This window comes from Thalassophryne amazonica, chromosome 7 (genome assembly GCF_902500255.1).
Source record: "Thalassophryne amazonica chromosome 7, fThaAma1.1, whole genome shotgun sequence".
Taxonomy (NCBI): Eukaryota; Metazoa; Chordata; class Actinopteri; order Batrachoidiformes; family Batrachoididae; genus Thalassophryne; species Thalassophryne amazonica.
In genome coordinates, this window is record NC_047109.1 from 9,147,118 (window position 1) to 9,160,822 (window position 13,705).

The 13,705-nt window shown below is 40.8% G+C and overlaps 1 protein-coding gene across 3 annotated transcripts in view; it reads left to right on the plus strand.

Moving 5' to 3' along the window:
- Positions 1 to 13,705, plus strand: part of oxr1a (oxidation resistance 1a) — a 668,289-nt gene that overhangs the window by 650,857 nt on the left and 3,727 nt on the right. For all 3 annotated transcript variants that reach the window (XM_034173809.1, XM_034173811.1, XM_034173810.1), the window contains 4 exons: positions 4,219 to 4,344; positions 5,761 to 5,913; positions 6,071 to 6,166; positions 8,252 to 8,325. In XM_034173809.1, the coding sequence (XP_034029700.1) occupies positions 4,219 to 4,344; positions 5,761 to 5,913; positions 6,071 to 6,166; positions 8,252 to 8,325 (449 nt within the window). The remainder of the gene's footprint in view (positions 1 to 4,218; positions 4,345 to 5,760; positions 5,914 to 6,070; positions 6,167 to 8,251; positions 8,326 to 13,705) is intronic.

Genomic DNA, 13,705 nt, shown 5'->3' on the forward strand with positions numbered 1-13,705 from the left:
TATTCTAGAATTAACAGGAAGCCAATGAAGAGAGGCCAATATGGGTGAGATATGCTCTCTCCTTCTAGTCCCCGTTAGTACTCTAGCTGCAGCATTTTGAATTAACTGAAGGCTTTTTAGGGAACTTTTAGGACAACCTGATAATAATGAATTACAATAGTCCAGCCTAGAGGAAATAAATGCATGAATTAGTTTTTCAGCATCACTCTGAGACAAGACCTTTCTAATTTTAGAGAGATTGCGTAAATGCAAAAAAGCAGTCCTACATATTTGTTTAATATGCGCTTTGAATGACATATCCTGATCAAAAATGACTCCAAGATTTCTCACAGTATTACTAGAGGTCAGGGTAATGCCATCCAGAGTAAGGATCTGGTTAGACACCATGTTTCTAAGATTTGTGGGGCCAAGTACAATAACTTCAGTTTTATCTGAGTTTAAAAGCAGGAAATTAGAGGTCATCCATGTCTTTATGTCTGTAAGACAATCCTGCAGTTTAGCTAATTGGTGTGTGTCCTCTGGCTTCATGGATAGATAAAGCTGGGTATCATCTGCGTAACAATGAAAATTTAAGCAATACCGTCTAATAATACTGCCTAAGGGAAGCATGTATAAAGTGAATAAAATTGGTCCTAGCACAGAACCTTGTGGAACTCCATAATTAACTTTAGTCTATGAAGAAGATTCCCCATTTACATGAACAAATTGTAATAGACAAATATGATTCAAACCACCGCAGCGCAGTGCCTTTAATACCTATGGCACTGCCAATTCAAAGGGAAAACAGGAAATTTGGTTTTCTTTTCCTCCCTGCCATATCTTATGCTGCATTTACACAGAATGACAAGTCATGAATGCCATAAAGTATACATTCTTGGCCACTGATCACGAATGTGATGATTCGGGGCAGAGGCGTCCGGAGTCCTCAGGAACTGTTGCAACCTGTTACCACGCATTACGATTAATGGCACATGTCACTGGTGAATTATCAGGAACCATTACGCACGGTCGATAATAATGTTCCGCACTGTTGCACGTAACAGCACATCAAGTTCTGTCACGTTGTGAATCATGCGAATTCCCCCCCAAATATTCATGCTACCATCAGCTGCTGAATTGCGGAGAAAGGAGGAGGAGGAGGAGATGGAGAGAGCCAGCTGTCTGGCTGCACGCAGCTCTCCTCTGGCTCAGACTCGTTCTCCCGAACATCAGGCACAACAGCAGGTGGAACACCTGCAGGAGTGCGCTGAGAAGCATTGGAATGACTTGGCGAACTTGGCGTCACTGTCCTCCTTCGGCAAACTACAGCAATAAAACTGAATGTGGTGCAGCAGGGTTTAATTGTGCACACGTCAGAGAAGCTATTCGTAGTGGCGCACAGTGAAATGTGACACCGTGTTACAATTTGTGTCAGAACTTGACAGTTTTCATGACCATTCTTTATAATGTGTGACAGTTTGGGCTACAAGAACCATCACAGGAACCACTGCGAACACTGTCACGCTCTATTAAGGATCACCACTAATCAGCACAGATTAACACGCTCAGTTTGCGAGCACCACAACATGAGGTGAGCTGAGGGTGGTGGGTGGCATTCGTGGAAGATTTTTTTGACAGCCAAAAACATGCTTCACGAATATCACGCACCGACTTGCACTGTTATGCTACGTTTACACATAACGACGACAAGTCACGAATGCCACGAAGTCCACATTCTTGGCCGCTGATCACGAATGTGATGATTCGGGGCAGAGGCATCAGGTGTCCTCTGGAACTGCTGCAACCTGTTACCACACGTTACGATTAATGGCACATGTTGCCGGAGAATTATCAGGAACCATTACGCACGGTCAAGAATAGTGTTCCGCGTTGTTACGCGCCATCGCGCACTATTGCGCGTAACAGCGCATCGTTAAGTTCTGTCACGTTGTGAACGAGGTGAATTGTCTCCACACACACACACCCATATTCATCCAACCGAATTCAGATCGCTCCAGTTTTTCAGAAGAACTTTGTGACTGGATGCGTAGTTGGACTCTGTGCCATGGAGTGGCGCAGAGAGGAGGAGGAGGACAGCGCCAGATGTGTGGCTTCATGCGGCTCTCGTCTGGCGCATTTCCCCAAATATCAGGCACATGCAGCAGGTGGAACACCTGCATGAGCGCGCTGAAGAGCACTGAAATTTGACTTTTAGCCAACTTGGTGTCAGCAATCAAACAATGTTGTGCAGCGCAGGGTTTAATTGTGCCCACGCTTCTTCCTCCGCCGAAATGGAGGAGGTGCAGAGATGTCTGGCTGCACGTGAGTCTCCTCTCGCTCCTCTGGTTCAGACTCGTTCTCCCGCTCATCGGTTACAGCAGGTGGAACTCCTGCAGGAACGTCCTGAGGAGCTTCAGCAGGAACTGTGGAACGACATTTGGAGCTGAGTTTAATTGTGCGCACATGACAGAAAACTGATCCGTCGTGGCGCACAGTGAAATGTGATGCCGCGTTACAAGTCATGTCAAAACTTGACAGTTTCCGTGTCACTTCGTAATAACGCGTGACAGTTTGGGCTCCAAGAACCATCACAGGAACCACTACGAACGTTGTCACGTTATATTAAGGATCAATACTCATCATGACGGATCAATACGCTCAGTTGCTACCTCCACGACGTGAGACGAAATTAGGGTGGTGTGTGACATTTGTGGAAGATTTTTTGACAGGCAAAAACATGCTCCACGAATATCAAGAATATCACGCACCAACACGCACTATTAAGAAACCTATTCAGATGCATTAAGTCACATTAAGAATGTCAGGAATGTGTCACGAATGACAGAAAAATTACATTCGTAATGCAACTTGCTTATGTGTAAATGCACCTTTAAGAAACCTATTAAGATGAGTTAAGTCGTGTTAATGTCAGGAATGTGTCATGGTCCTTATGGATAGAAAATGTCATTTCTGATCTGTCTCAGCACAGTGTTTAAATTTCAGAGCATAAAATTAACCAACCCCCCCCTCACATTTACACATTTAGAGCTCAGAATGTGTTACGGTTTGAGGGCAGCAAAAGGTCTCAGTCTGGTTACTGTGACTGTTCCTAAACTGTAGGGGTTGGATAAGTTATTGTTGATTATTATATCATTTTAAAACTGCAAATGGCTGTAAGATCTTTCGAATGTTTGCTAGGTTTCTCTTTATGTGTCTTTGTACAGAGGTGCTCGGAAAGGCCAAAATAATAACTTTATTTATATACCAGCTTCAGGTTATGTTCATCCTCCCCAAGCAGGCTTCTTTGAGGGGAGCAGAAAGCTGCAGATAAGTGTGTGCTCTGTCCACACGAATGCACAGCTCCTGTTCCTCTGCTAGCAACTGCTTGTCACTTTAACTCTGCATCAAGATTTACGCAGTTATTACTTAAATAAAAAAAAAAAAATCACAATTACACTCACTTATCTTTAACCGCTTACTCCAGTTAAGGGTCACGGAGGGCTAGAGCCTATCCCGGCAGTCATAGGGCGTGAGGTGGAGTACACCTTGTACAGGACGCCCGTCTCGCTGACAAACACATTCACACCTGCATGCACACCTATGGAGAATTTAAAGTTTCCCATCCACCTAACCTGCATGTCTCTTTGGATGTGGGAGGAAGCCGGAGCACCCGGAGGGAACCCACACAAACACGGGGAGAACCTGCAAACTCCACACAGAAAGGCTACAGGTGGGAATTGATCCCATGACCTTCTTGCTGACAGGCAACAGTGCTAACCACTAAGCTATTGTGCTGCCCACCACCAACACAATAAAAAAAAAAAATTCACATGATTATGTAAGTTTTGCAGTTAATCAATTAAAAGCATATCATTTTGTAAAGTAGCCTGACAGTTGTGCCGGCCACTGGTAGTTATTGAAAGCCCTGCTTTCAATGGCTTTCTAGAGTTCATTGTGTGCTGCATAATAATACACTACAAATAATACAGTTTAGGCAATTTCTGTGACTCATGGGAAAAAAGGGGAAAAAAATTATAATAATCTGAATCGAACACAGTTTCAAATTAGACTTGTACTTTGTTACTTAACTAATTTCAAGAACCTCCTTAGTAATTATTTTTGCATGTGGAGCTCATTATGATGATGCCAAAAATAAGAAATGGTAGCGGGTTGGTGACATCAGCTCAGAGCTGTCCCTCTTTCTGTACATGCATTCTTGATTTTTATTTCTACTTGTAGATCACCACCAAGGAAGAGGTGAACTCCAAACATGGTGTGTCCATCAAGTCTGAGCTGGAGCCCGAAACCTTCAAACCCAACCTCAGAGAGCCCAGTGACCTCCTGGAGGCAGAGCAGATAGAGAAGGTAAAGTCCCTTGCACAAACCTGTTCTGGGGTGACATAGTATGTGCAGCTGTGTTCCTGGTTCTCGCTCAAAGTGTTACAACAGTCAACTTGTCCAGCTGTCAGCCAGACCTGTAATAGAATGCACATGTTCATTACTAAGTATAGTTTGTGTTATGAATTTAAACATGCCGAATGAAGGACCTGCACAGCATTTCACATTAGATTAATGCTCCTTTAACCACCAAAGACCAAGCATGTGTCTGTAGACCTGGATTTTGTCCCTGAGAGACTCTGCCAGTAATAATAATAATAATAATAATTGCTCAAATTAAGCAACAAATATTCTTATTAAAAGATATTTTAATTTCACGTCAAACACTTAAAATTACACCAAAACAATATTATAAACATAAAATATAAAACAATGGCAATGTTTCAGTTTAAAAATAAAGTTTTAGAATCGTTTGTTAAAAATTAACAAAGCTGCTCAGGATGTGTGTTCACATCTCAGGCTTTATTTATAGTAGTGCTGCCCAAATTTGTACCTGCTCCCTCACCCCTGGTTATTTAACTTGGGTGTTTTCGAGCTCCTTATTGGCTGAGTACACCTGTCAGAGTTAATTAGCTGTAGGTGGAGCAGGGAGAGGGGAAAAAACAGGCAAGGTAGGTGTCCCTCCAGGAACCAATTAGGGTAGCTTTGATTTATAGATTGAATAGAAAATATCGAAGGAACACCAGAAACGATCCTTGTGGAACACCAAAAAAGACTGATGTGGCAGATTTAAGGTAAATGGTGGAAACAAATTCTCTTTGTTGCCCTTCAGATAAGAAGAAAAAGCTGGTTGACATTGTGACCAGATGAAGGAACTGCACATTGTCAGAGTCTGCAAGTGTATGAATGATTTCACACTCGGTGGTGATGGCGGCGGTTCTGACACCCAACTGATACACATCACAGAATTTCTAATTAATTATCTCTAAACACAGACCAAAACATTATTGATTTTTTTTTTTTTTGGGGGGGGGGGTGTTGAAGTTGAAATTATGTACTGAACGAACAAGAACAGAGTGACGTTCACGTTCCTCAGGTCCACAGATGCACATGGTTTCTTTCTCACTTCCACGTCTGGTTGATAGGCTTCTGTTAGTGCTGCCGCGTCTTTGTCGGCTTTATCTCCCACCTCGGCACAGCTGCTGTTAATCCTCGGCTTGGTCTGCAGGAAGGCAGCGCCCTCTCTCAGGAACTGCTGGACCTTTCTTTCTCTGGAGACGGCTCTCTGTGTTTGGAGCCCTGTTACTCTTCTTTAAACCACACACGGTGTGAAAAGGTCACTGCAGATGTAATTGAGCATTGGCGGCTGTGGCCTTTCTGCGTTTCATTTCCTTTTTCTTCTTTGCTTCCCTCTAACCCTCCTTGTCTTTGTTTTCCTCGCAGCTTGCCAGGAATCTCCCACCACGGACCATTGGCTACCCTTGGACTCTGGCCTTTGGCACATCAAAGCATGGCATGAGCATTAAGTCACTGTACAGAGCCATGCAGGGTCAGGACACCCCGGTACTACTGGTCATTAAGGACAGTGATGGAGAGGTGAGGCACTAAGTAGTGTTTGCAGGAAGGGTGCATTGTTAGAGCACTCGTCGTCCTCCGAATGAAAGATAAAACACAAGAACTATGTTACACACGATGGAATCTGCATCAGCGGCGGATACAACAGCAGTGTCATCTCTTCTGTCGTTTTCTGCAGGTATTTGGTGCGTTGGCATCTGAGCCGTTTAAAGTCAGTGAAGGCTTTTATGGCACTGGAGAGACGTTTCTCTTCACCTTCCAGCCCGAGTTTGAGGTGCATTTACTTCCTCACTCTGAATGTTTATTGGTGGGTTTGTCTGTTGCGTGATTCCACATCAGCTAGCAATCACACGAAGCAGTCGTGCGTCTGCAGCCTTAAAGGTTTGTACTGTGAATGTAGTTTGTGTCACAGCGTGTGACACAAACGCGCGCTTCTGCCCACACACATCAGGGTGCCTTTTTTTCACCTTTTTAAAGCTTGTTTATTCTTCTGCTGTTGTTCCTCCAGAGCTTCATACTTCACTGGTGCTCAGACTTTATAAAGGCTGATTTATGCCTCTGACAGATCAGTGTGCACGGCTGAGCTTCTTCAGTATTTTTGCATACAATTAAGGCATGCGCTCGATAACAGTGAGACATTTTGCTTAAAGCTGTACGGCATTTGGGGTTTTTAATAAGTCATAAGAATTTTCTTTGGCACCACTATAATTTTATTCCTTAGCATTTAAATAAGGGATTCATAATATGATGTTGTCAATATAATCAAAAATTTGGCCATCTGGAAACTATTTAGAATTTCTGCACCATGGGTAGAAATTCATGTTCTCCATTTGGTAGAGACGTCAGATCACTAGGGGTGTTTCTCTGATCTGCACGAGAGATGCTGGGAGGGACATTGTGTCTAACGTTCAGTCAAGAAAGGTAGCGTGATGTCAGCTGGCTGCACGCTTGAAAAATAAACCAAGATGGTGGAAAACACTCCGAAATAGCTTATGTCTGTGTACAGTAGTGTTCAGAATAATAGTATTGCTATGTGACTAAAAAGATTAATCCAGGTTTTGAGTATATTTCTTATTGTTACATGGGAAACAAGGTACCAGTAGATTCAGTAGATTCTCACAAATCCAACAAGACCAAGCATTCATGATATGCACACTCTTAAGGCTATGAAATTGGGCTATTAGTAAAAAAGAAAGTAGAAAAGGGGGTGTTCACAATAATAATAGTGTGGCATTCAGTCAGTGAGTTTGTCAATTTTGTGGAACAAACAGGTGTGAATCAGGTGTCCCCTATTTAAGGATGAAGGCAGCACCTGTTGAACATGCTTTTCTCTTTGAAAGCCTGAGGAAAATGGGCCGTTTAAGACATTGTTCAGAAGAACAGCGTAGTTTGATTAAAAAGTTGATTGGAGAGGAGAAAAGTTATATGCAGGTGCAAAAAAATTATAGGCTGTTCATCTACAATGATCTCCGATGCTTTAAAATGGACAAAAAAAAACAGACACGCGTGGAAGAAAACGGAAAACAACCATCAAAATGGATATAAGAATAACCAGAATGGCAAAGGCTCACCCATTGATCAGCTCCAGGATGATCAAAGACAGTCTGGAGTTACCTATAAGTGCTGTGACAGTTAGAAGACACCTGTGTGAAGCTAATTTATGTGCAAGAATCCCCCGCAAAGTCCCTCTGTTAAATAAAAGACGTGCAGAAGATTTGCCGAAGAACACATCAACTGGCCTAAAGAGAAATGGAGGAATATTTTGTGGACTGATGAGAGTAAAATTGTTCTTTTTGGGTCCAAGGGCCGCTGACAGTTTGTGAGACAACCCCCAAACTCTGAATTCAAGCCACAGTTCACAGTGAAGACAATTTCCTGGTCCACCTGAATCCATTATATTGGTGTTTTACTGTAATTATAAAATAGATGAATCAAATGAAAATGATCACTATGTGTGAGATGCACAGGAAGCTCATGATGCTGTTTCAACTCTGAAGTTTTCCACGTCTGTGTGTCTGTTCTCTGTAAAAGTCCGGAAAGGTCTTTTGATGCAGTTGTGATGGAGAAGCGTAAACCAGCCCCTGATGTGCTGCAGTGATGATTTTTTTATTATTATTATTATTTTGACATTCAGCACTAAACATTTACAGCACAGCTTCAGTGTCGAAGAACTGATCAGTGCATGTGTGTGATCACAGTGGGGTTTTTTGTTGTTTCTAAAAATTGTAAGTAAATGTGAATGTAAATGTCTTTTTAGTTCTACCACTGAAACATTCTGTCAGTTCCTTTTTAAATGCACATCAGTATACAGTGTCAGTACTGTGTGGTGCGCCCGCTAACATTGCACTATGTCCCACAGGTGTACAAATGGACGGGCGACAACATGTTCTTCATCAAAGGAGACACAGACTCCTTAGCGTTTGGTGGAGGAAGGTGAGCACAAGCAGCTTCTCAGAAAGTGTGACTGAAATCAGATTACATGCTCTGGTCTAAGTGCAACATCCTGTTTGGTGCAGTACTAAATGCACACTGACATTTAAAGATTTAGATGTTGGATTTTTTTTTTTTTTTAATGAGTTAATTTTGTGTAAGACAGTGTGGGGCCTAGGCAATCCCATCAATGCTAGAAACCCTTCAGAAACAAGTTTTCCAGTAAAATCTGTCTATTTGAAAATAACACTGGTTATACATTAAAATAGAAACGTGTAATTTGAAAAGTTTAATGGGCTTAAACTGCACAAACAGGAGAAATCTGGAGTGGAACGTTAAAAAATTACAGCAAGAAATCAATGAAAATGGCGTGCATGCGCAGTGTCAGCGTTCCATTGTATTTTATATATGTGTGTGTGTGTGTGTGTATATATATATATATATATATATATATATATATATATATATATATATATATATAAAATATTGCATTAGACGTGCCAATTCATGCAGATTGATGTGTATTATCGACCCGTCCTTCAGTTACTTTACTTCTCCGACTAGTATTGAGAGCGTCGGCAGAGACGGACTGACTTCCTGCGTTGTCGTTGGGATTCAATACAGCCTCACATAATATAATTCATTTAATTAATTCTAATAATATAACAATTACATGTATATGTTCCACTCAAACAAGCACGAGAAATTTTGTTGATCCATTTATATAATGCAAATTATTCTTGATAATCATGTTAATCTAGTAAAAAAAAGTACTGTGTATCTCGTCTCGTATGTTTTTTGTTGTTGTTTTTCCTGCACATTTTTAGACATGACTTGTGTAGACTGTGACTTAACACTTACAACTTTTAATTTTTTCAAAAAATATCAACTTTTTACATGTTGATAAAAGAAGAATGCCCCCAAAAAGTATATTGCATGTATTGCAATTCACATTAATTTCTAAATTCGCGTTTTCCTTTTCTGCTGTTACAGCAAACACCCAAAGCAATAATCATCATCATCATTAAGCTTTTTGTGCTTTTCTTGTCTAAAGCAGAGGTGGGACAAAGTCACTCTCAAGTCATTTAATTAGCAAGTCCCAAGTCAAGTCTGAAGTCATAATGACTGCCAGTTGTTTGCAAGCTAACTTGAGACTTGACTTGGGACTTGCTGATTAAATGACCTGATAGTGACTCTGTCCCACCGCTGGTCTGTGGGGCAGATGCAGAGCGCATAGTTTAAAATAAGTTGCCTCTGTGCATGTTGTCCATCTGTTGCTGCTGCCAGCTTCCATTACCCCTTACAAAGTGATGAGAGCAGTAATGATTAGATGGAGCTCAGCAACACAACTGAATCACCTCAAAGACTGTAACCACGTCCTTTCATGTTGTGGAAGAACAATAATTTGCTTTGAATTTAGGAAATCCTGCAAACTAAAAAAAAAAAATAGGTTTCAGTGTCAGACTCAAAGAGATGTCATAATGTTGAGAAATGCTAAATATTTGTGTTTTTTATGTTCATTAATTTACCAGCAACATTAATGCATGGGTTAAAGTTCTCCGTCACCACGACAGATTTCCGTCATTTGGAAAAGGGTTAGGGTTAGAAAGAGAGAGAGAGAGAGAAAGAGAGATTTTTATCAGTCGGACCTGTGGCCCGGAGGACCGACACCCAGCTACTAACAGATGGTGGCAGCAGCAGAGAACGAGTCACTTGGAAGAAAAGCGCTTAATCAGTGAAGTTCCACAAAAACCACACATGAAGGATATATTTTTTTCTTTCCTTTTTTACATGAGGGGCCGTAACTTCAGCTTGTCGGTGAGTCCGCGTGACACCGGTAACTCTGCGCGCATTTGAAGGAAGGAGTCACGTTTCACATCACGGAGGACATTATCTTTAACTTAAGTTGATGAAGTGTCAAATATTAATGATCCAGTCCAGGTCTGAGGGTTGACTGCCCCTCAGAAAAGCCACGTTAATGAGGAACGTATAAAAACTCCTGTGGGACACAGCGGACGAGCGTCGTTTATTGATCGCACCAGAGTCCTGGTTAGTGACTTTAATCCACAAAAAGGTGAGTCATGATTGATATCTTTAAATGGCTTGGATGAAGTTTACTTGTGGTGCGCTACGTTTGTTTTACGAGTGAGAGCATTTTACCATTTAAATGTGAATAAGCCAGTTTCAAGTGCGCATGCAAAATTTGACATGCTCTTTTAAAGAGCACCCCCAGACCCCCCAGAATAAATAGTGTTTTTCCTTGACAGTTTGAGTGACTTTTAGGTTTCAGAGGGCTTCATACCCATTAAAATTCACCAGAAAACAGAAAAATTTGACTTGCTCTTTTAAAAAATTTCTGGGGGAAGCACCCCTAGACCCCCCAGAATCAAGACACCCCCTCCCACCCTTTTATGTACCTTTATGTTCAGGTTTTGCATTTTTTATTTTTTTTTTATGCTTTGTCTCTCTCTCTCTCTCTCTCTCTCTCTCTCTCTCCTTAGAGGCTATTTAGAATAGATTTGTATACTGTATAATGTGTTTATTGTATTTATTGAGGAAAAAACAGTGTGTGCCCCCCACTATGCCACATTTTAGGGAATTGCTGGCATTGATTTTTGCCAGGAAAAAATTTCAGTCAGATGAAAATTTATTGCTTTATCCCATGCATTAATGACACATAAAGCCAGTTTTGTTGGAGTTGAAAAGTTTTCTTGGCATGACTTGCAGAAGATAGAAATAAAAGCTTGCAGAGTCTTTTGATTTTACACATAAGCTTCAAAAATATTTGGTGTTAATAAGGTAATAGGGTCAGTTTCGCACTGAGCCTAACTCACATCACAGCAAATTTAGGGAACACCTGGAATTCATGAACTGTAACAAACACACTGCTTGTTATCCACTTGTCCACTTTATTGCATATGATACAGGTTGCTGGTAAAAGAGTTGATTTCTGAACCAGACTGGTGCTGCCACTTCTTAAGAAGTGTGTGTTTTTTGGCTGGTGGTTCATTCAGTGGAGCAGCATCTTGATCTTTGGCTCTTTTCAGTCTGAGGAGGATCACATTTAGTTACTGGGTACAAATGTATTCAGTTAAAAACATACTGTGTGTGTGTGTGTGTGTGTGTGTGTGTGTGTGTGTGTGTGTGTGTGTGTGTGTGTGTGTGTGTGTGTGTGTGTGTGTGTGTGTGTGTGTGTGTGTGTGTGTGTGTGTGTGTGTGTGTGTGTTCTCTGTTCTGTGCAGTGACCACAACCATCCATGTACATGTAAAGGAAGAACCCTTTAAACCAGGGGCTTTCAAAGTGTGGGGCAGTGAGCCGCCCCACCCCCCTGAGACTAAATGAATAGCGCCCACCACCAACACACATACACACAGTTTCAATATCTTCATGTGTTTCTTTTTATTCTTTTACACATCTTAAACACATTTTAAAAGTATTTGTGTGTTTTTAAGGAACTATCTGTGCATTTACACATTTTACAGCCTTTGTAAACATTTTAAACATGTTTTTAAAGAACTTTCTGTTCTATTTTTACTTTTTGACATTTTTTTTTTTAAATTTAAACATCTCTGGCATAACTAACACATTTTATCATAAATAATAAGGGATGGGTATTGATAAGATTTTATTGATATCGATGCCATTATTCCTTATCGATCCAATTCCTTATCGGTTCCCTTAATCAATACCACCTGTGAATTTTCTGTGTACTAAAAGTAGGCTTTACAGGTTTTCTACAGCTGTATGTAAACGTTTGGGCACCCCTGATGAATTCCATGATCTTCCTTTATAAATCATTGGTTGTTTTGATGAGCAATTTCAGTTAAATATGTCATATAGTAAACAGTGATATTTGAGAAGTGAGATGATGTTTCTAGGATTTACAAAATATGCACAATAATTCTTAAACAAAATTAGGCAGATGCATAAATTTGGGCACCCCAACAGAAAAAATACATCAGTATTTAGTAGATCCTCCTTTTGCAGAAATAGCAGCCTCTAACTGCTTCCTATAGGTTCCAGTGAGAGTCTGGATTCTGGTTGAAGGTATTTTGGACCATTCTTCTTTACAAAACATCTCAGGTTTGTTGGTTTCCGAGCATGGACAGCCCTCTTAAAATCACACCACAGATTTTCAATAATATTCAGGTCTGGGGACTGACATGGCCATTCCAGAATGTTGTACTTGTTCCTCTGCATGAATGCCTTAGTAGATTTTGAGCAGTGTTTAGGGTTGTTGTCTTGTTGAAAGATCCGGCACAACTTCAACATTGTCACTGATTCATGAACATTGTTCTCAAGAATCTGTTGATATTGACTGAAATCTGTGTGACCCTCAACTTTAACAAGATTCCCAGTACCTTGACTGGCCACACAGCATGATGGAACCACCTCCAAATTTTACTGTAGGTAATGAGTGTTTTTCTTGGGATGCGGTGTTCTTTTTCTGCCGTGCATACTGCCCGTTGTTATGTCCAAATAACTCAATTTTAGTTTCATCAGTCCACAGCACCTTATTCCAAAATGAAGCTGGCTCGTCCAAATGTGCTTTAGCATACTTCAAGTGACTTTTTGTGATGTTTGTGGCATGTTTGTAGAAAAGGCTTCCTCTGCATTACAGCATCATTCAGCATCTCTTTGTGCAAAGTGCGCTGTATAGTTTGTGGGTTGACTATGACTGTTCAACCCATCCTTCGCTTCAACTTATCTGAGATTTTTCTTGGCCTGCCACTTTGGGCCTTATCTAGTACTGTGCCTGTGGTCTTCCATTTCTTCACTATGTTCCTCACAGTGGAAACTGACACCTGAAATCTCTGATATAGCTTTTTGCATTTTAAGCGGGCTGTCCATGCTCAGAAACCAACAACCTGAGATGTTTTGTAAAGAAGAATGGTCAAATACATTCAACCAGAATCCAGACTCTAATTGGAAGGAAAATCATGAAAATTATCAGGGGTACCTAAACTTTTACATACAACTGTATATCAATAACATTTTATTGAGTCTTAAAGTAAATAAATATGAAATTGGTCACTGGATCCTTGATCTCTGGACATAAATAAAAATAAACAAAATCTGTAGTTTTTCTCAAAAGTATTTCCTTTCAGACATTAATGGCATGAATCTAACTCCATACCTCTGAGCTGAGCTCTTGCAGCCAGCTGTGCTGCAAGTCAGCATCAGTGTAATTCATAAAAAATGCAGGACATCTCATTTTGGGAGGAAAAAATGTTTTAGTCTGTTGTCTGTGTTACAACGTCTGAAAAGAGGTGTCATTTGATTTAAACTGTGATTCACTTTGAAGTTATTAATTCATCTCTCTCCCGGCAGTGAGCGGCGCAGTGTTTGGAGCTGTGCGAACGGGAACAGAGGATGATTCTT